Here is a 22445-nt window from a genome sequence, read left to right as displayed (position 1 = left end):
AATCCACACGTTCATTACCTCCCCAGATAGTGGCATTGGCAACTTGTCACTTCTATTGATTTCTCTTAAACTGCAATTTACATGGATATTTGTGGGTGTCCTCGGGGCAAGCTGTGTCCCCGAGAACCGATCCGCGCTCCGGGCCCCTCAGGCAGCCTCAGACCGGTTCCACCTCACAATAGAACTTCAAAGTGACTTTTCCATCTGACCTCAGCAAACATGTCATGTTTCCGCAACTGTATGGCTTTTTTAATGTCATAAGGAAAATGAATTTCAGTTGGAAGGTTAAACCTGATGTTGCTAGTTATGTTTCATTTTCATTTTTCAGGAAAATGTATCCATACTGTAAGGCCTTAATAATGGTGAGTTTACGTTTCATGGTCATTTGCAAACATCGTTTTTGGACAGCAGTCTGATTTCAATAATAATTCAGATTGTGTGGTAGTTTAGCTGAATTTAACTTTAAATGCAATTTATAATGACATGTTTTGTATTAATCTTGTACCTTAGGAAGAATAGCTGAAATGCAAGGCCAGTTCATTGTGTTGGAGTTAAAAAGCAATGTTTTATGTATGATTGTGAATCCATCTGGCATAAGAGGACCTCCAACACACACCTGACCTTGCATACAGGACTGGGGAATTCAACATAACCGCAAGGTAGGAAAGGCACAAATGCTTTTTGAAAGAGTCGACACTGTGCTCGAACTAAAAATGCCAAAATGTCACATTCTTCAAACTTTCCGGCCGCTGTAGCCTGTCAGAAACTCTTTACCTCCTACTCTGAAGGTCACCAAGCCTGCTCCAGACTATTGGCCTAAATAGAACTTGGAAAAACAAAAGCCAATAACGCTGGTCTCTATGTCTAAGTCTTTGCATTGAATCACTTGTAAATGCAGTGCATCATGCATGTGATACATGAAGTTTACGGTAGGGACCCCTTACACACATGCCAACGGTGCATGTCACAGGTGGGCTAACTATCACAGCACTGAGGTGCCATTATTTTAGAGAATCATTGATATTGTTACGAGTTAAAAATGTAACATTCTACTTCCCTCTTAACATCATCTCGGGTAACCTACTCTGAGGTAGAAAGAGTGTGTATGGGTGTGTGTGTGAGTGAGAGAGAGAGAAAGAAATATATAGAGAGAAACAGACATAAAGAGAGAGTGGGTGAGAGAGATTTCTTGAAAATAATAATAATAATCCTCTTTCAGAATTCCAATAATCTCTGGCACAAGATGTACAAAGACATGCAGCGGAGAGACCGATACGAAATGAACCAAAATACATCTCCTTCACACCAGCAGAGACCTTTAACTCCTTGTAGTGCCCCGGTGGGAACAGACAGGATCCCCGGTGATCCTCTGCCCGGAGTGGGCGCTCCGTCTGCGAGCGCAAGGGAAGAACGGGTGTAATGGGGTGCAGGTGGGGCGGCTACTGGTGATGTCACAGCCAGAAGACAGCGGTGGTTGGATCTAATTAAAATTTGCGACAGCAAATAGATAGGCTTCCTGCAGGACTGGATTCAAAGTCGCTGGTGCCCAAATTATCGCAGAGCGAGGCTGATTCCAGACGCTCTATACACTCCGCGCGACGGAGGCGGGTATCAGTGTGAGCCTTCATGCTATGCTGAATACAGTCTCTCTGACGAGGCAGGCTCGCAGGAGTTTCAGAGGTAATTTTGCAGACAGAGCTTTACCAGCGATACACACTCCCCGGTAAGAGTTCGGGAGGGAATAAAGAGAGTCAGAAATATCCACAACGTCACCGAGGACTGTTTTATATCACGAACTGAGAACAAACAACCGCGCAGCAAATCCAAGTTTCTTCACCGTCAGACGAGCGATTGTGATGGCATCAGTACTTGGAAACAACACCCGTGCATCGGGAACTCCGAGCAGTCAAGTCAAATGCAAGTTTAAAAGGAGAAGGAGGAGAAGATCGAAGAGAAAAGGTAAACTTTTTATCAGTTAATATTTTTTAAGAAAGGATTTGGAGCACAAAGGTCGCGTGCACCTTGGAGGAGTATCGGAGCGCGCTGACGTCGAGCTACATTTAACCTAACCACCCAAAAATTTCGGATGGTGACGTTTTACGAGATAACCTACTGAAATACAAAGCGTTTGTATTTGTCTTTATGCCATGTATAGACAAAATGAAGTGTATTTGCCTGGTTACGTTCCATCGGACCGGTGACGCATTGTCACCTTCTGCCAGTAAAGTTGAAGTTTGCTTCATTCAGTGTGCAATGCGTGGACATACAATGCGTGGACATCGTTGTTCCTAAGATGTCATGGAGGTCATAGGCTATCTGTGCAGACCAACGTATAGTCTGTAAAATATTTTCGCCCAAAATTATTTTAAGCGATTATATTTCTTAAAAAGTCGTTTTAGGTGCACATGATTTTGTCAGAAAGGCCTTAACCGTTGCTCGACGTGTACATTTGTATTGTAATTTTATCGTGCCAATTGCATTTTTTGGAGTCTGATTTCGGTGCTATAAAGTGTCTCTTAAGTATTTTACACTAACAGAACATGCTGTAGTTACGACCCTAAGTAGGCTACAGATAAATGTGATGTTTTCACTAGCCTAATACGTCTCTCAGTCACAAGCAAGATTGATAGTTCAAGCCTATTGAATATGGACTTCCAAACCCTCAACATTTTGGAGACGGCTTAAAGTGGAACTATTAAACTGATTCCTTTTGAACACTTTAAGTCTATTCATTGTAGCCTACACTTCATGTGGATATATATTTTGTATTCCATATTGTACATCAAAAGTTGTTAGGCATGTGTAGGGCATTTGTTCACATACATTTGAGCATATATTAGTAAATTGTTAACTTAAGTAGCATTAAGTCTATTTGCATTTGTAGCCTATACTACATGTTAATGTCACTCACCTGAGGCCACTGCCCACTCCTGGGAGGAGTGCATGGCAAGGACTGAGAGAAAAATCGATTAATCTTAAAGTAGCATTAATTAAATGTTTCTATTAATTTATATGGTTGTTAACAAGTATATGAAATAACCATATCACATCTCGCATGATAACGGATGAAGCTCTAGGCCGTAGGATGCCATGGCTTTTTCTCAGAGGCAAAATAATGAATGTGTCATCGGCTCTAGGTTCAGCGACAACATAGCCTTTGACTGGCCGGTGTCATCTGACCTTATCGCTCCCACTGACAGGAACAGGCAACGACAGGGTCACTGTCTGGACGCGCTGATAAACAAACTTTCATTGATCAGGCTATTTTCCCCCCACACTGCCAGTCACTTTCTTTCTGTTTGTTATCTGCTATATTTTGAGCCAATATTTAACAGGTTGACAAAATGTCACTCCGTTTGTAGTGTTTTTATACGTGTGTTGGGATTTGAGTGGTTCTTTTTATTAAAATGTAAAAGGTGAGGGTTAGTTTAAAGAAATACAGTACAAAAAGTAAACATTAGCCCTTGAATTAATACTTTTCAAATGAAGTAGGCTTAAGTGACCAGATCACTGAAAAAGATTTCCCTTTTCTGAGGATACTCCAGTTTGATATACCTAAAGGTAAACTCATGCTGGTATTTTTAAAATGAAAATGTAGTGTTACAAACTTGAAAAAGCATTCCTCATTGGTCTGTCACATATCAGATGAAGTATAAATTAAATTAATGTTCTTGTTAAATTATTCTTGTTTATTAAATATAATGTACCTTTCTTATTCGACTAAAAGAGGAGGGAATTATTTTAACTATTGTGCAATGCAATGCACTGAGCATTAGTCATTTTGATGTGGTTTTGAAGTAGGCAAAACATTGAGTTTGTCTGTGTTGCGTTTTATTCAGTAAGTATGAGTGAACAGCCAATGCTCAGGGCATTTTCAGTTTCAAGTCTTAACAGCAATAGAACATTTAGTAAGGTTCTGCAAACAGTTTGCACATCTCATCAAACTGCAGACAACCGAACACAGCTCCATAACATCTGATTTCTAATAGCCCAAGTAATAGAGACAAGGAAGACAATACATCAAATATAGTGCCAAGGTAAATGTATTTACATAATGGAAATGACAGAATTGGTTCCACAACATTAAGCATTGCATATGAGTAACACACAAGGCATTGCACATTGGCTGACATTCCCTCACAGTGTGTTTCTAAATGGCTAATTTATCAGCGCTGCTGATTCAGTTTGATAGCATGGGACATTAGGGGCAGGGGCCGATTGCAAATGAACTATCTCTCAGAACTAGCAAACACGGCTCTGTAACGGTCTCTATAACAGTCCCCAATGTTTTCACATTCTGCGGCAACATTACAGGGTGCACACAGAACAGAGAGATTGGGTATAAAGGGAGGGAGAGAGATTTTTTTTGCTTTCCTGACGTCTTCCATTTGACATTGTATCCAAAATTGTGGTCAACAAATTAAAACAAAACCCCTAAGCTTTGGAAATTAAAGTGCAATTTTTTTTTTTAAAGTATCCTGAAAAACAATCTCATTTTACCCAAGGGTGGCGTAACCATTGTTAATTACATGAAGCCAGATATGTCAGCAGATTGTTTTAACATTTTTCTCCTCGTTCAGATAATGGAGATGAGATTGTAATTCTCTGTGTGTTATTCTAATAAACACTCATCATCTTGAGAGCCCAAACAATTATGATTATAGTTCTCTTGGCAAACAGGACCCATTCTGGGATTATGGGGACATGGCATTTGGGAATTAATCCCTTGCAAATTCTGGAGATTATTTCGAGATGGGGGCTGTGTATGAAAATCTATGTGTGTATTCACAGAGTGTAAGCAGATGTTCCTCTTGATTTTATTACTTCATTCTTGATTTATTGTTCTTTTCTTGGCATATGACCACATGACAGGAAAGTGCTTCTGATCAAAACCCACGTACACATTAAGATTAGTAGATATAAAAAGTGGGCCGATCACTATTATAGAATATTCATCATTTATCTCATTTTACCTAACCGCAACATTCCAGGAACTGTAATGTACTGCACTGTGCTGAATGTGAAAATCATTTGCCATATTTTCCAACAGTGCTGCAAAGCATTTATCATGATTTGATCTGATTGCTGTGATCGGGTGTTTGTATCGGCACAAGGGTAGTTTTCTATTTAGGTTTCATTTGTAATGCACCTGACCGAAGCTCACATTGTCAACATAACTACGGTATTCATTTCCACGTTTATTTTTCCATTTTCCAGCCCTATCATTAGTATATGATAACAGTTTCTTGGACATAAGAAAATAAATGACATTTTCTCCCTAACTATAAACCCTCTTCAAGTCAGGTCTTAAAGCTTATCATCATATCCGAAAGCTGTCGGGAATTCAGAACCAGCTGACACCAACTGTCACATAATTTATGTAGCAATTACTGTTTACGTCCTCTCCCCGCGAGGGTGTGGAGGTCGGGCTGGGCGTGAGGAAGTGGCCGGGGGGAAGCAGGGGCGTTGTGGTCGGGGCAGATGACTGGGTCACTGGCTTTCTGCTCAGCCTCGCCACGCTACACCGAGGGGCCATCACACAGTCATTAGCCAGACAGACGTGACACTCGGCTGAGGAACTGTCGCTGCTGACATGCCGCGGCTGCTAGCTAAACGTTGCTTTTTTGGGGGGCTGAAGAGGGCCGACGTATTAACGGTACTGTTTATGTAGACGACAGTGTTAAGCAGGGTGCAGTCAGCCTTGGGTGGGACGAGGGCACAGGGGGAGGAGGGATTTGAACCTGTGAGGTGGCAGAGGGGGTTAGTGTTCAGTGGAGATTGTAACCATTACGCCAATGTGTTTGCACAGCTGAAACCATCTTAACATTGATTGGAGAAGATCGGGGATTTGGGACCACAGCACAGCAGTGCTGTTGTGTGATTTTGCACCCTGTACTGTGAATGAATAATTAGGGGGCTGCTTGATAACCAGTGATTGGTGGATATCTATGTTGTTAGACAATTCAAAGGTCGGTAATCCTTTGGTTGACCATAATAATAGTGCTACTGATGTGATACTGTGTTCAGAAACCCACCTTCATAATAAACACGTGTAGGATACCCATTACAGCTTGTATACAGGAGTATCTTGTATAATTACTATAATGCTACTGAAAGCAGGTGTGGAATTTACAGATTATAAATGTTTCCTGTTACATTTTATAATACAGCAGTGGGAGGTTGTCTCTGTGTAAGGAATAGTTACTGTGACCTGTATCACTGCAATTATTAATGTGTAGGTGTCAGAAAAGTAAAGAATGTAACCTTTTATTTTGTATAAAATGATACTGTGTTTAGCCTTGTGTGTAGAGAGAGCCCCCCCCCAAATGAACTATAGGCAATGAGCAGGCTTAGGTAAACAGTAGGACAACCCAATGTCAGTGAAAATATGTGTTTGGGGATGTTTGGGATTGATCTTGAGTTGAGTTTCAGAGAGATGGAAATGCTACTATTTTTGGCTTCCAACAGTTCTGTTGTATTTGTTTGTGTTGATAACCGTATTAAGAACTGTGACAAAACACTGCTGGTATTTATGAGGTTAATGAAGGTCATTGCCGCTGGCAACAACAATGTTTTAGTTGGCGCATGCCTTTTAGAATTCACAGGCACATCCTGATTAAGGTTATGCTGGAGTTTTCCTTGGTTCAGGACACACCGTCCTACATAGAACATTTAGCCGGAGAAGAAAAGGTTATTAAAATTGAATGGTAACTGTTTTCTCTTGAGAACCACAGATAAAATGACCAAGGAAAGAAATAGCACAACTTAGAAAATTAGCATAATTAGTAATTATCTCTTAATAGCCCCTCTTGGCTTTTGAGGCTCTGTGGTTGAATTTTTTGCTCAAAGTTCAGTGAGGAAAAACAAATTTCATGCTGAAATGTCTCAATAACACAGCTGAGCTGCTGAGGTAATCGGCTCACTAAGGTTATGAAGAAAATAAATCTGAAATATTAAAACCAATGGGACAAAGAGGGAACTCTGATTTCAGCTGTTGAGTTCCGAGTTATCATTGCATCCTTTATTTACGCTGTAAATTACTAATAAGTATTTTACCCCCTGACTCTACCAAATTATAAAGTATCGGTTGATATAACAATGCTACACATTAAATCAATAGTCACTGACAATAAAAATTCAATATCAAAAATTATAAAGGTCTCCGTGGTGATTTTGCTGCTGGGCCTATGGGAAGATAAGTTATGAAAGAAATTGTTGTCCGTCTCCACTATAACGCTGTGATCGATTAAGGTTCTGGGTTTCCACGACCTATAAGTCTTGTAGACAACCATCTGATTGGAGAGAGTAGTCCGGTAGCTGTCAGTCTTCATATATACAGAGCGGTACCTTGGTACATCAATGTCATCACTTCCTGTCGGGGAGAATCTATTCTTGGGGAGTGATGTGGTCTTGGGGAGGGATGTAGTCTTGGGGAGGGATGTGGTCTTGGGAATGGATGTGGTCTTGGGGAGGGATGTGGTCTTGGTTGAGTGATGTGGTCTTGGGGAGGGATGTAGTCTTGGGGAGGGATGTGGTCTTGGTTGAGGGATGTGGTCTTGGTTGAGGGATGTGGTCTTGGGGAGGGATGTGGTCTTGGGGAGGGATGTGGTCTTGGTTGAGGGATGTGGTCTTGGTTGAGGGATGTGGTCTTGGGGAGGGATGTGGTCTTGGGGAGGGATGTAGTCTTGGTTGAGGGATGTAGTCTTGGGGAGGGATGTAGTCTTGGGGAGGGATGTGGTCTTGGGGAGGGATGTAGTCTTGGGGAGGGATGTAGGCCACATGCCACTATGCTTGTGAGCTTTCATAACAGCCTCTATTAAACTGTAGAAATGGAGGAGGTGTCCCTCAGTGGACTGACATCAAAATAACGTGCAAAAGTGGGTTAGGTGAGCTGTCTGGAGCTGTGAAGCGCTAGTGTTGATTATTCAGGAATACAGGTGTGTGTGTGTAAAGAATGTGCGCTGCCATGGAAGGTGCTTGTGAAGTTTTGCTTTAGGAAGGTTGACGCGCTGAATTGACACATCCACACTACAGTTTTACTCCTCTTCATCTGTTTTGAGCCATATTGTGACTAGCTTGAAATACGTCCAAAGTTACAGAATAACACCTCATATTGTGGTGGCAAAACATCTTGACAGTTTGTGATCCTAATTAGGACTAACTGTGCCATATTCTGAGTCATGATATGGAGACTGGAGAGGGTCCAGATCATTTGATGGCAGACAGTATCGTTTTCTGCTTCTCTGCACTTGGAGTCAGAACTAGCCTCACACAGCTGCTGTTGTACAGTTATTGTCATTGTTAACACTATTGACTACTGAGGTGAAAAGGTTAGGTTAACCCTAACCCTATCCTTCCACGTGGATCTCTTTGACAACCAGGAAATGTGATGAATAAGCAGTCCTATGTATATACATAACTCATAAGCTCCACAAATATTATGCTGATCTCATGAAATATCTGACAGCCAAATGCCCTGAATTGTGTGTTCTGAAAAAAATAAGTTAATTTCCCTAATTCATCTTTTCATACCGAAGCCCTCACACATCATGCACAGACATCATCATGGCATACCGACTCCACTATGCTGACATTGCAAAGTTAACAGCGATACGCTGTTTCATTTGGAATAATACCAGGAAATTGGATGAAGCGGCTTACCATTCCTTCTTCTTCTACTATCGGAGAAGGGGCCTATTTTAGATAAAGTTAATGAAGGACTTTAGCGAGCAAGAGGCAAGTCTTATTGCCGCGGGGCCCAGTTACAGCATTTATTTCCATTAACAAGATGGTGCACTTCATCGGGTCCTCTCGGGGGACGGGCTCTCTCTCGAGGTCAGAGTGTGCAGTAGCCTTTAAAACCTTTAATTTCACCTGGACGTCTCATTCAGATTTAAGGGCTTCTTCAAGAGAGACCTAGCGCCTACTCTTGATGTTGCATTGAGGGTGGCTACGTACTCAGATCTCCACAGCCCAACTGCCACTAAGACTTCCTCCTCCAATCGACTTGCCGGGGACCTTGACGACGGTATTGGAACCTTGGATCCTGCTCGCCACGCCTGCGATTAAATCGGGTCTGTTTAACGTTTTACGTGACTGCCAAGAGCACCACTGAATAGCATATTAGCTCCTGCTACGGTTTGTACCACGGCATAAAACATAAAACATGATGACACAACGAGTATTAACAGTGTTTATGCAGTGTGTGTTTCCCCTACTCCCCAGCTTCGTAAAGTGATAATCTTTTCATCCTGCAAAGAGTCATCTTTACCCTCCTCCATTCAGTCATACATAAATGCATATGAGTGTGGTAATTCTGGAGGTGTTAAATGGACAAGCGGAGCACATTAGATCAGAGTGCGTCTGCTGAAGCAGTGTTATGGGAGATTAGGCCATTGATAATGATGAGAGCCATGGCAGGCATATGAGGTTCTTCACAGCTTCATTATTCCTCTCACACACAACATTAAATAACAGTTTTCCCACTTTGTGCCCTACAGTAAATCCCCTCTCATCCATCGATTCCAGCGTCCTTGAGGGCTCCCATGCGCACAGCCCGGGCTTATCTGGCAAATCCTTTAAAAGGTGTTTAAAAAAAAAATAATCTTAGCCTGCATTAGCTTTGTCTGATGTGATTTCTATCTGAACCGCCACCGAGCTTTCAGCATCCCAGTGTTCCTTTAAATCATTGTACTATATAGGACTTTTTATGCATTTTTCCAGCTGTTGCCATGGTTGGACTATGTCATTGGCAAAATATTAATTTTCCCCATCTTCCTAACTCCATTTCCACTTTTGATTTGAACAGCTTGAACTAGACTGGATATGTTTGTATTGCAATAATGTCCTGCTCCAATTACCTATCCATTGCCTTCGAAAGCTCAGAGTGTATTTGGTTGCTCCGATAAGGCCTGAGTATATATTGAGATTGATTCAGTTGAATCGTTTGCACAGCACAGAGCTTTTGGCAACGGCCAGGATGGCTTTGGCATGAACTGGAAAAATTCCACCCTACCCGTTTTTTCTCCATTTCTTTTACACCCAGACAATCCCACCCAGGCAGCCGTTTTGAGGCTGCGGTGGCTGGTGAAGGTTGAAGGGTAGACTAGACCTGGGGCTACAAGCTGTGCCGAGCTTAAAGGACACACACACTCCGTCTCTCTGGGAAGATATACACACCCACTTACACCGGTTCTTAAATTAGACACAGACTATGTTCAGGTAAAATCTCACATGGTGGTGATGCCGTCCCTTCTTGCCGAGTGTTATATCGAGTTGACACATACCCGCAGCACCAAAACTTTTTTTCTACCATGTGCACGGAACTCGGCATCGATTGTCTGATAATGTGGAACACTGCAGCCTGACAGATGTCGCACCTCATACTCACTTGTGTCGGTGTGACTAGACAACTGGGTCTGTGGGAGAAGTTTGAACACGTTTAATAGGACAGTTTAGTCTTCATACAGTATCAGGAATAATTAGGCTGGTGATTATCACCATGTTGATGGAGTTGTTACTGTCCTGGTGTGATATGAAAATGGTGCTGATGCAGCAACTCTGGCAGCTTATGACCACGAGGATGATGATGATGATGAGGGTGATGATGATGAGGGTGATGATGATGAGGTTGGGTGATGATGAGGAGGAGGAAGGTGATGATGATGATGATGATGATGATGAGGGTGATGATGATGAGGTTGGGTGATGATGAGGAGGAGGAAGGTGATGATGATGATGATGAGGAAGATGATGATGATGATGATGATGATGATGATGAGGGTGATGATGAGGAGGAGGAAGGTGATGATGATGATGATGAGGAGGGTGATGATGATGATGATGATGATGATGAGGGTGATGATGATGAGGTTGGGTGATGATGAGGAGGAGGAAGGTGATGATGATGATGATGAGGAGGGTGATGATGATGATGATGAGGAGGAGGAGGAGGGTGATGATGATGAGGAGGGTGATGATGAAAGTGTCGACAATGATGAGGACAATGACAACGATCATATATGTGAAACAGTATGATAATTGACTAATCCGACTAATCAGATCTGATCTCCAGGTCAGATAAAGCTATAATTACGTACTCAGTCTGACTGCCAGTACAGCTGGCTGCAGCTCAGGACTGCAGAACCTCTGAAGGCAGATAGGAAACGTTCAGTTGAATACCACCATTCTCTCTTTTCATTTAAAAAGAAAGGATAGAGTGGTTGCTGGGTTTAATGGTAATGGTCCTGACGATAGTGCAGATAATCCTCTCCTCTTCTCGCCGACTGGAGAAAGACTGCCATTGTTCTCTTGTGTTCCTATTAATGTGATGGAGGTTCATTTTAATTTGAATGGACCATCAGGAGGATTAGAGGAAGAGACACTTTCACGCACACACCCGGAAAAACACACACACACACCATCGGGATCTACAGACACGCACCCACGCAATCACGATCAACAGACACGCAAACACACATGCAGCACAGTCATGATTTGCACACGCATGAATAATACACCCTCATTAACACATACGCAATCCCAACAGGTCAGCTTCTGGTAGCTGTCGACTGCAGACTCTTATCTAGTTGTTACCTGTTCAGGCAGTTTCTTTCCTTACTGTCACCGCCGCAGGAGCTTAAAACCCCCAATGTTCCAAGACAAAGAAACCTTCAAATAATACAGGTGGTGACATGGGGAACACTATGTACATCTGTGGGCCTGGAGGTGCTATTAGGTGAGGGACTATCTAAGTTGCCAGACTGCAGGAAAATAGGCTTTAAATATCGCAGATCACACTGAGTTCTTTTAATATAACAATAGGGTGAAGTGGGTTGCAAAATATGGCTTGTGCACTCCTCTGAGATACACCTATGGACTTTCAACGTTTGAAAAGAACACTTCTTTTCATGCTTTGCACTTTCTTGAAATGACTCAACTTTGAATTTCAGTGTCCATCAATCCTCATCCATCCTCTTTATCCTTACTTGATCTATGTCAAGTCTACTTGACCTGAGAAGCTACAATGTTGAAGATCTTACCGCTCGCTGCTATGGGATCTGCTTCGGACCGGTATTTCTTCCTATGGTCTGAAAAACCTGCTGTGTCAAAGGGTGGTATGGTTATTCTCTCTCTTTCTCTTTCTTATTTTCTTTCTGTGTGTTTGTGTATGAGACAGAGAGAGAGACAGAGAGAGAGACAGAGAGAGAGACAGAGAGAGACAGAGAGAGAGACAGAGAGAGAGACAGAGAGAGAGACAGAGAGAGAGACAGAGAGAGAGACAGAGAGAGAGACAGAGAGAGAGACAGAGAGAGAGACAGAGAGAGAGAGACAGAGAGAGAGAGACAGAGAGAGAGAGACAGAGAGAGAGACAGAGAGAGAGACAGAGAGACAGAGAGACAGAGAGACAGAGAGACAGAGAGACAGAGAGACAGATAGAGACAGATAGAGACAGATAGAGAGACAGATAGAGAGACAGATAGAGAGACAGATAGAGAGACAGATAGAGAGACAGATAGAGAGACAGATAGAGAGACAGATAGAGAGGGAGAAAGAGAGAGAGAGGGAGGGGGGTGTTATTGTGTGTCTGACCCCAGGGTGAGCCAAACATGAGAAGAGGAAGCAGGATAATAATCAGGTTCATCTCAACCAGGCTGAGAGATCCGCTGGTGCCACATGAGGTCATGGTTTATCATGAGGTCATGGTTTATCATGAAGTCATGGTTTATCATGAAGTCATGGTTTATCATCCTCCAGAGGCTCTGGTCAAAGGCTGATTTACAGTATATTCTTCTTCGTATGTGTTTGTCTAAACAGTCAGCCTCTTGCTTGGGTGTGTATGAAAAACATTCATAGACTGATGGGCAGATTGCCTCCAAATCAAAGGTACAAAATAACACCTGATTTCACTGTAACTTCTTAACCTGCATTTAAACTGTCACTGCAACGTCAATTAATCTCCCATAGGAAATGATTTCTGTAAAGAGCTTTGTCAAGACCCTGCCCCTGCAGTTTTAGTAGGAGCAATATTATGAAAGCAGTCAGGGGCCATATGGATTGGCCTATTATTAAAAGAGGAAAATGCAATATCATTAGCCTGGACTTCAGAGCTAGGGAGCTTTCAGTGAATGAATGGATTTATTGTCTCCCCTTTCTACTCATTAGAGCGCTGTAATGAAGACTCTGGTTCACTTCCAGCAAGAATTTCACTCTTTGATTGAAGACATTCTGTGGTCGTTAGCACCTTGTCGGTAGTCTCCTATCCTGTCTGTCCCGATCCCTCCTTTCCCCCTAGTCTCGCTTCTCTATAGGACTGGAGAAGATGGCGCTTTGATCCCTTATTGGCCAGATAAAATGCCCTTGGCAACACAGTGAGATGCCCATTATCGTTTACTAAGCAGGTGCAGCCTGAAATGCATTGGTCCTTGATCACAATGCAGATCTGTGGCACGCAAAGCAATCCATTTTTCAATTTGGTCTCCCGCCTGAGATAAATTAACAGATGTCGATTGAATTTCCTCCTCCAACAGTCACAAGGCTTGTTTACACCTGACAGCCAAGACTTTATGGCTGAGTGGTTATCTGACGCTTACACACGTTATAATTAGCCATATTTTAATTAGATTGACAATCGTCAGGAGATTCGCTAAGCTAAGCTAATTTGACATGTCTTACTTGTTCTTTTCTCTTTGTCAACCTCCGCTTGAGTGATTTTCTTTCAGATGGTAGGAAAGTGTTCCAGTGAAATCAATGCAGAGCAATGACCTGGGCCAAGGAATATCCAACGCTAATAGCTATAAAGACAGCTATAAACACGCACATACAAACATGAACTTTTGCATCTGGTACCCAATACATCATGCTGTTTCCAATCCTACGACCCCCCCACCCCTATCCAAGTTAGTTTTTGTCGCCTCTCCGATTGTATCAACAAACACCTAAAGATTATCTTGTTGCATGTCACCCCTTTTAGTTTCTCATATGGTCTTTGACCAGATCGCAATGTCCCCCCCCAGCATCCTTACAGGGTCCCATTCACCAGCTGCTTATTCAGCTATAAATACACCAAATATAAAACTAGTCTAGCCTGGCACCATCACACTCTAATGAAGGGGAGTCAAGTGGTGTTCGGCAGCTATGCCCTCACATGCATGCTGTCACTAGCAATTTAATTGAACTTCCCAAAAAGGGACCCGTTGTTTTAAATGCTCCCTCCCTCCCTCCCTCCCTCCCTCCCTCCAGCGCCCCTTTTCTCCCTCCTCACTATGTCGTTATGCACTAATATGCCATCGTTGTTGTCATCGCTGTCGTTGGGGATAATGATGCCGTTATGTTCTTTCCCAAACCTCATGGGCTCATGTTGCTTCTCGCGGCAGTGGAGGAGCCACGGGTGGAGGGGTGGGGAAAGGAAGGGGGAGAGGCCCTGGGGGGCAGAGTGAGGGCTGGGGAGGAGGAGTAGGGTGAGGAGGGCAGGGGCTGGGCATGAGGGTGGTGTGTGAGGCGGGTACATAAGGAGGGACATGGCCGGGTGTGGGTGTTAGGGGAGGCGGAGGAAAGTGGGACAGGGTTGGGTCACCATGACGGACGGAGGTAAGATTAGATGATAGATGGGAAGTGGTTCCTGGGGTGGGCAGGATGTTTTGGTAGGTCTGTGTGCATACTGTGGGTAGGTATAGACTTGTGACAAAGGTGTCCTTAACCCAGAAGTCACTGTGGGTCCAGTCCCAGCAATCCCCTCAGGAGAGACCTGCACATTCTCTGGCACGAAGGCAGGTGCGGAGAAGGCGTAGATTCAACAGCCGAGGGGGGGAGGAGGGGACGACTACAGAAAGAGGGGTTAAGCACCACAGTGATGGGCTGTCCCAGTTTAGAGAACGACAGAATGATGGATGAAGAGAGGAGAGGAATAGAGACGGAGGGGGGTGGGGGGGGAGTGGGGAAAGGGAGGTAGCGATGGCAGGTGACAGCATGCCACGCTGGAGCAACATTACGTTTATTGAGCGTGGGAGTCCAGAAGGTCAAGGCGCTGGTTTTCGAAGTCGTTTTTATGTGCTGTTGGCTCCGTGGCGTGGCTGCCCGTAGCACTCTCTGAACTGCCCCAGAATACCTGCAGACCTGAATGGAGGATGTGTTTATGAAAGACAAACAGCACAGAGAGGAGAGGGAGTAACACAGCCGTCTGAAGAGGAGCTCCGCAGCTCTCAAGGCCCGCTGAGTGCAATTACGCAGAACAATGAAGACTGTACGGCGACAGGAGACGATGCTAAACATGGCGGTTATTTGACAGGGGAGGCAGGGTGACAGACCGTCAGAGAGGGAGAGAGAGCAAGGGAGAGAAAGAGAGGCGGGAGAGGAACGGAACGAGAAAAGAAGAGGTGAGGCTCTATTAGTCCCTTTGTTCTTCTCTGTCGGCACGCTAGTCAGCGTTGCAGGCGGGAGGCAAAGGATGATGGGATTAAGTTTGGCTCGTTTGAGGCCAATTGCCGGTTTCGGAGCGCCAGAGGAGAGAGGGAGGGGAGGGGATGTAGGAGAGCTGCGAGTGTCAGTGATTATTAGAGGGTTGCGAGGCTAGGGGAGGCGCAGGGAGAACAGGCCAAAGCGAGGGATGTGCCACCTCTCAGCTTGAGCATGACAAGTGCAGCCTGAGCTGCCTGGTGGGCTGGCGAGGACGCTGCTTCAAAATGAGGCTCTGCAGTTTCTGCTTCTGTTGTTTTGTTGCTGAGGCACTGCTGATGTACAGGAGATGGTTTGAGGGCCAGGGCCACGTTCAGGAGAATCTTGCCTAACCCTAACCCATGTCTGGGCTTTCAGTTTTCGTTGGGGAACAGTCTGGTTTTAGCCCTGGCTTGTGAACAAGGTTGTATTCTTTTGTGTAGGACCCAAAAAACTGTGTATGAAGATCACTTTACCGATAGGGTTCTGACAAAGAAACACATTAATGCTGTAATCTATATTTGATCAAGTTAACAAGCCTTTTAGGAAAGGGTTATTTCTGCCCTTTATATAATCACTAAGGCAAAGTCAGAAGCATATGTCGCATCTTTAATTCAGCACCATGGTTTGGAAGTTGTGTAGCATGTCATGCGCTAGCAGCTCAAAACAGAATTCCCCCGACCCTGACAGAGAAATCAAACGTAAAATGGAGCATCAGAGCAAGGAACCGACGAAACGGAACAGATGTTCGCAGGAATGTTGACTTTTTGTCTGGCCCCTTATCTCTGACGCTGTCATCCGCCGGTAAGTTGAGTGACGGAACTGGAGAAAAGAGAAGACGCGCATACATCACAGACGCGGGAGGGGAACGGCAGAGAAACAAAGAGAGACAGAGAGGTTGTGTTGGTAGGGCTAAGTGGTAGAGGAGTTGGCAGGGTTGTGGATGGCAGAAAGTAGGACAACCACACAGCTGTAGCCGCGTCAGGGGACACCCCCCACCCCCTCCCCCCCCTCCCCAGATTGGTGTCCCTGTATTTCATTGTCAGAGACAGAGAAAGACAGAAACGAGAGAGAGAGAGCGATCCTGTATCTTTCCTGTGCCTGATGGTGGGACGGAGCAGGGACAGGAGGACGACAGGGACTGTGTTTGTCATTGAGGGCAGGTAAACATCAGCCTTCCCATTGAAGCGATTCGCCGCAGCGAACGGAGGGAGAACGACGGCTGTCTCAGTGGTTCAATTGCACGATGACCTGCTGCCTGTGGTCTGTCAATCAACACAGGGGAAAGAGGAAAACACCATTTCCCACGATCCCCTGCTGGAGGTGCGAGGGACCTGATCTGTGTAATCAGCCTGACTGCTCTCAGTCTGTCTCCACCCCGCGTCGAACAGACCGCCCCAGCTGAAGCATCAAAGACGTCCAGGGAGAATTTATCACCACACATTATGAAAGCCCTATAGGGTAATAGGGTGATAAATTCAAGTGTTGGTTTTAGAGGCGTGCATCTGCCGGGTTATGTTTGAGGACGGCCTGCCACACCGAGTTAGATAACGTCTGCTCCTTCTGTTGCACGGGAAACGGTTCCGTCCTTTCCTAGCGCCGCGTCCCAACATTTCCCACAAGATAAACGATCCTCTCCCTGTGCGAGCCGGTACATCACGGCCATCGCTGGGGAGAGGAGGGCCGGCGTTTCTGAACGCAGGAGACTGAGGCTGCTGTCTCCCGGACCCATACGGAGAGGAGAGCCTCCATGGTACTGGTGCGTCCGGTGAGCGGGAGTGTGTGTGTGTGCGGCTCCGTCAGTGCTGCCTCTGAGAGGAGCTCTGTGTCGGGGCGAAGCTGCAGCGGGAGACTGAGTGATGGCAGGTCTGAATCACATCGACGATATGCCTGGATATATGGGGACGGCTGAGGTGATGACAGATAAACTGGACCCGGGAGAAAAAGAGAGAGGGAGGGGAGGGAGGGAGGGAGAGAGAGTGAGAGAGGGTAAGTGAGGACTGAGCCACTCTAGATCTCATTCTGGCGTATTTCATTCTAAATTATCGTCCTCCTCAAGAGTCCGGGCCCCGGGCAGTGAGGAGCTGGAGCACCGCCTCACACCGGCGATAAAACATCCCTGTGTGGAGGAACCGTACGAAAAAAGAGGCAGAGTCGAGAAAACAGATACAAAAGAGGCTCCCCCCCCCCCCCCCCCCCCCACACTTCAAAGTGTTTGGTAAACAGCATGGGAACGAAGCCGTAATTTCGAACACAGCCTTATTTCGCAGCGGCGTTTATTTAAGCCCAGAACAGGCCCTGATGGAGTCATCAGCCTCCACTCATTGCCTAATGGTTTAATTGGGTCCATCTGGAGGAGGCAGGGAGGGGGGGTTTGCCTTACTCTCCAGTCGCAGGGACAGTCATTAGTCTTCTCACACCCTGTGTCTGGTGTGCCCATGCCAGGGAAAACGCAGGGCAGAATTCTGGCTGTGGGCCCACATTCCCACCAACCTTCCCTGGCTAACACTTTTGATTTTGGTGGACACGATGCATGCTGTGGTGTGTTGCTGGGGGAGGGTTAGGGGATGGGATTCGTGACCTGTGAAAATTACCTTCATCTGGTGACAGAAATAGACTTTTAGTAAGAGATGAGGGTTTTTTAATTCAACACCCTGTTAATTTTTATGTTTGTCATAATTCTTTTATATTTTTTATTATTGAGTTGTGGCCAAACGTTGCAACATAGACGGAAGCATCCATGAACGCTCTTCAAAACACACTTAGCCACAGTACAGTATGGTCATGTTTCTTTATCATACAAGTAGTTGGTGTACAGTAGCTATTGTTACAGGGGGACTGAGCCCTATTCCCCTGCCTGTAGTTTGACATTGAGTTACTTAATGAGGAATTGGATCAGAAATTAGTGTCAGTATCTAGAGTATTTGTGTGCGTGTGTGTGTGTGTGTGTGTGTGTGTGTGTGTGTGTGTGTGTGTGTGTGTGAGAGAGAGAGAGAAAGAGACAAAGAGAGAGACAGAGACAAAGAAAAAAGAGAATCTGTGTGAGTACCCATATGCTGGTTTGTTTAGTGTGCACTCTCATAGAAGGCTCCAATAAAATAGTCAGACATGCTAGAATGTCCTATATGTGTGCAATGTATATATTCTGCCAGTGCATCTACATGCACTAATGCAAAAAAACAGAACATAGGCTAAGTGCATGCTAAATAGATTTCTCATAAATTGTAGAAATGTATTTAGAATGGGCCAGACAAACATGACCCACTTTTCCCCACCAACCAGACGGTGGCTGGCCACTCATTTTACAGACAGAGATAATTTGCAGGTGCCTTTACATAAGCACACAGGGATCATTTTGTCTGAAAGCTAGAGAATGATGTCTATGGGTTTTCTTTTCAGTTCATACTCTGTTCTATCATCCATAAAAAAATATAAACCATTTCACCAGCTGGTCTTTTGGGTCAAAACAGCAATCTGACAAAATGGGTCATTTGATGTGCCATTTTTGTGTTGTGCGTTATCATACCAGCCATAAAATAAAATACAAAGATGTATCTCTTTGATTTGATTGCTTCTCGATTCAGTATGTGACTAGTAGACATAGTGGTGAAACTGAGATGGCTGCCACCCTAACTCACGCCATAGTGTGTCCTGGCCCATTGTTATAGTGACAGACGAACAGTATGTTCTTTTATGGTGTTGACACAGATAGGTAATGGCACTATACTAGGGTGAGCAGATTTGAGTTTGTGAAAAAGAGGACACTTCGTCGCGGCGGGGGTTGTGGTGGTGGTGGCAGAGTTGCCAGATTGGAAATGGCGAAGTATCGTACCAAAGGCTCAATATGATCATTATTGGAAGATGATTATCGTGCATCTGGCAACACTGAGAAGGCGGTCGACCAATGACGGTTCTCTCTACAGTCAGAGCTCGCGCAAGAAGGTGGAACGTAAAGGAGATACCCTTTCCAAGAATTGTAAGGGCGTAATAACTAGTTTGTGAAAGACCTAGAGAAACACAAATATCCAACGAGGCAAAATCCCGGCCTATTTTGGACGCATTCTTTTAGGTCTCGAAAAGAGGACATGTCCGGGTAAAAGAGGACGTCTGGTCACCGTAAGTATACCCTGAATCCAACTGGCTTTTTTTTTTTCAAATCGAAGAGTGAACGCGTTTCTCATTCGTTTCTTTGCAGCGACACTCATTCTCCTCAGACCTCGACTCACGAGAGCGCTGACAGCGCACCAGCAGTATCTCACTGTAGCCCAGCAATTTTTTTTTGTCAGTGTACACAAATAATGAAGGTAGCTAGTGTGTAGCCCGAGAGGAGCCGTTTCGCTAACGCTCGACAATAAGTCGTCCGGAATCTCTCGTCAGCTGCTTTCACCTGTATCGCAGGCAGCCTCTTACCCGTCACGATCAAAGCTCCAACACACCTCTGAACTCAGGCAAACCTTTGAAAACGCACTTCCGTTCGCCCTCACTTCGTAGACAGCTGACAGGTTTTTTGTTTCGTTTTTTTAGAAAAACTCAATCGTAAAGTGTTGCCAAAAATATTTGTATTTGGCTGTCCCTCAGAAAGGAAGAGGGCTGTTTCCTTGTCTGCAGTGTCAGTCATGGGGGAGTAAACAGGGGAAAGAATTTAAATTTTCGACCACAGGACAAACTGCCTGCCAAACTAGAAGTCTGCTGGTTCGTCTCAATGACCCGAGGAAAGGTATTCGGAGAGTGATAAGGGAGGAAGAGAACGGAAGGGAAGGAGTGAGGGTAGATGAGAGAGACCGGGAAGATGGCAGCCATGGGGAATGGTATCAGCCTCAATTATAACAGGCAGCCAAGCGGCTCTGCACGGGAGGAGATGAGCTGAGGAAAGGCCCCAGCGGAGACGCTGCCACTGATAGCTGATAATCCCTGGGTGTCCGGACACAGATGGAGCTGTAGAGGAGTCAGGTGTGTGTGCGTGCGTGTGTGTGTGTGTGTAGGGGGGGGGGGGGGGGTGAAACTCTCCTCCCACCTTAAGAACTGTCAAACACCTCCTGTGTTTTATACCAAGAAAACAGGACGTGAAAAGTAAAATGGCGTCCGGTGTAAACCGAGCGGCGTATTTATATTGACTCTGCCGACACGTGATTTTGACGATCAGCTGGTGTCACGGTCACCATCGTGTCAGCTGGCCTCATGAACAGAGACAGAGGGAGCCTTGTTGTCGAGCCTGCCCAGGTCACATCAGAGGCAGTCAGGAGGCGTGGAGCTCAGACTTGCTTAGGTTAGGGCCGAGATCTCTGTTGCATGTCAGCTTTCCTCAGTGGGGCCACGATAGTTCGGAATAGATGGGCCAGGGTTGTCATGGCCACCACGGATTAGTATATATCAATAATAAGGGAGTCAGGTGGCTGAGCGGTTAGGGAAGCGGGCTAGTAATCAGAAGGTTGCCAGTTCGATTCCCGGCCGTGCCAAATGACGTTGAGTCCTTGGGCAAGGCACTTCACCCTACTTGCCTCGGGGAGAATGTCACTGTACTTACTGTAAGTCTCTCTGGATAAGAGTGTCTGCTAAATGACTAAATGTAAATAAAGAATACATCCTTTCATCGGGGCACACATACTGCCCCCCCCCCTGCCTACAGTATGGGTCCCCTGCTTGGCTAGCAGTGGCAGGGACTGAGGGCCCAGTGTAAACACTCAGTCTTCAGGTCTTCCTCTGTGTGTGCAGTCCCAGGGCTGAGAGCCATCAGCACACAGATGCGCCCTGATTAGAGCCCAGCGCTGCAATGACAGAACTGCATTAGGGTGATGTATGTGTTGTTAGCCGGAGAGCAGCTAATTCCAAATTTAACACCTGATTCGTGCAACGTAGTCACACCTGAGTGCATGCCAAGATTTACTACCCTTGTCAGAGCATTGATGGGTTTTATAAGTAATTTTTCAGAGTTTCAGATTAATTCTTTTGCCGTGTGATAATGAATTATGTTTCTGGGTCAGGATTCGGCTTAAAAGCTAAATTACAGTCATTTGTGGTAGACTGTGCTGGTGCCTGTGTGTTACAGGGAAAGCTTTCCCCAGTGAGGTTAGGTAGGAACCACAGTATGATGGGAACATTTATCTTCATTCCAGAGATCCAGAGGAGGGTGAGCCTTAATTTCCGACGGCAGCGTTGACATGAAAGCAGTGTTAGGCTTTCACTAATGACATTTCCCATTGAACTCCCTTTTTTTTTTGAATGAATGAATGAACGAACAAATTCAAAACAGATTTTCCACTAGTCTCTGCTTTACCCGTTGAACACATTGCACTGCTTATTGGTATATGATGTGATAATGTAAAATATGTTGGTTAGAAATTTGTGAGCTGAGAAGAGTCTAAGAATTACACCCCCCCCCGACACACACACACACACACACACCTCAAGCTGGAGCTGACAACAGGTTGTGGTGTTCTTGAACAGGTGTGTTGCTTTGGTCCATATGCCTCTTGTTTTCACAGCACTGTTATGTGTCCTGATTCTAAATGAATCAGGTGTGGGAGTGTCAATGTAGCAGCGTGTGTGTGTGATGGTGAATAATAGGTCTCTAAGTGACTTGACTCTCGTGTGTACAGTCATGCGCTCGCACGTGTGTGTGTGCGTGTGTGTGTGTGCGTGTGCAGTCAGAGGTAGTTCTCCAGGTCAGCTGGGTCCTGTGTAATCATGGCTGTGTCACCCTTCTGCCTGCCTGCTCATCACAGCACAAGGATACCTGCCTCTGACATTGACCCCAACCCACCCTCCCTCCATTCCTTCTCCCTCCCTCCCTCCCTCCCTCCCTCCCTCCCTCCCCGTCTCCTCCTGTCCCCTCTCCTCTCCCTCCCACGCTGACTAGTCTCCTGCAGGGTGTCTCCGTAGGCTGTGGTCGACCTGCTCTGTATGTTTGAATTAAATCAGGCGACGCAGCGTCACGTTGCTCTCACCTACGACACACACACACCTGTCTCACCACACACACACACACACCTGTCTCACCACACACACACACACCT

At 45.3% G+C, this 22445-nt stretch overlaps 1 protein-coding gene across 1 annotated transcript in view; it reads left to right on the top strand.

Moving 5' to 3' along the window:
* Window positions 1-1345: 1345 nt before the first annotated feature.
* adarb2 (adenosine deaminase RNA specific B2 (inactive)) overlaps window positions 1346-22445 on the top strand; it is a 122442-nt gene continuing 101342 nt past the window's right edge. Inside the window, exon 1 of the mRNA XM_062479385.1 lies at window positions 1346-1959. Coding sequence (XP_062335369.1) covers window positions 1857-1959 — 103 coding nt within the window. The 5' untranslated portion in view covers window positions 1346-1856. The remainder of the gene's footprint in view (window positions 1960-22445) is intronic.

The sequence above is a fragment of the Osmerus eperlanus genome, chromosome 15 (assembly GCF_963692335.1).
Source record: "Osmerus eperlanus chromosome 15, fOsmEpe2.1, whole genome shotgun sequence".
Classification (NCBI taxonomy): domain Eukaryota; kingdom Metazoa; phylum Chordata; class Actinopteri; order Osmeriformes; family Osmeridae; genus Osmerus; species Osmerus eperlanus.
Note: the sequence above shows the minus strand (reverse complement) of the source record. Positions and strands in the feature narration are given on the sequence as shown.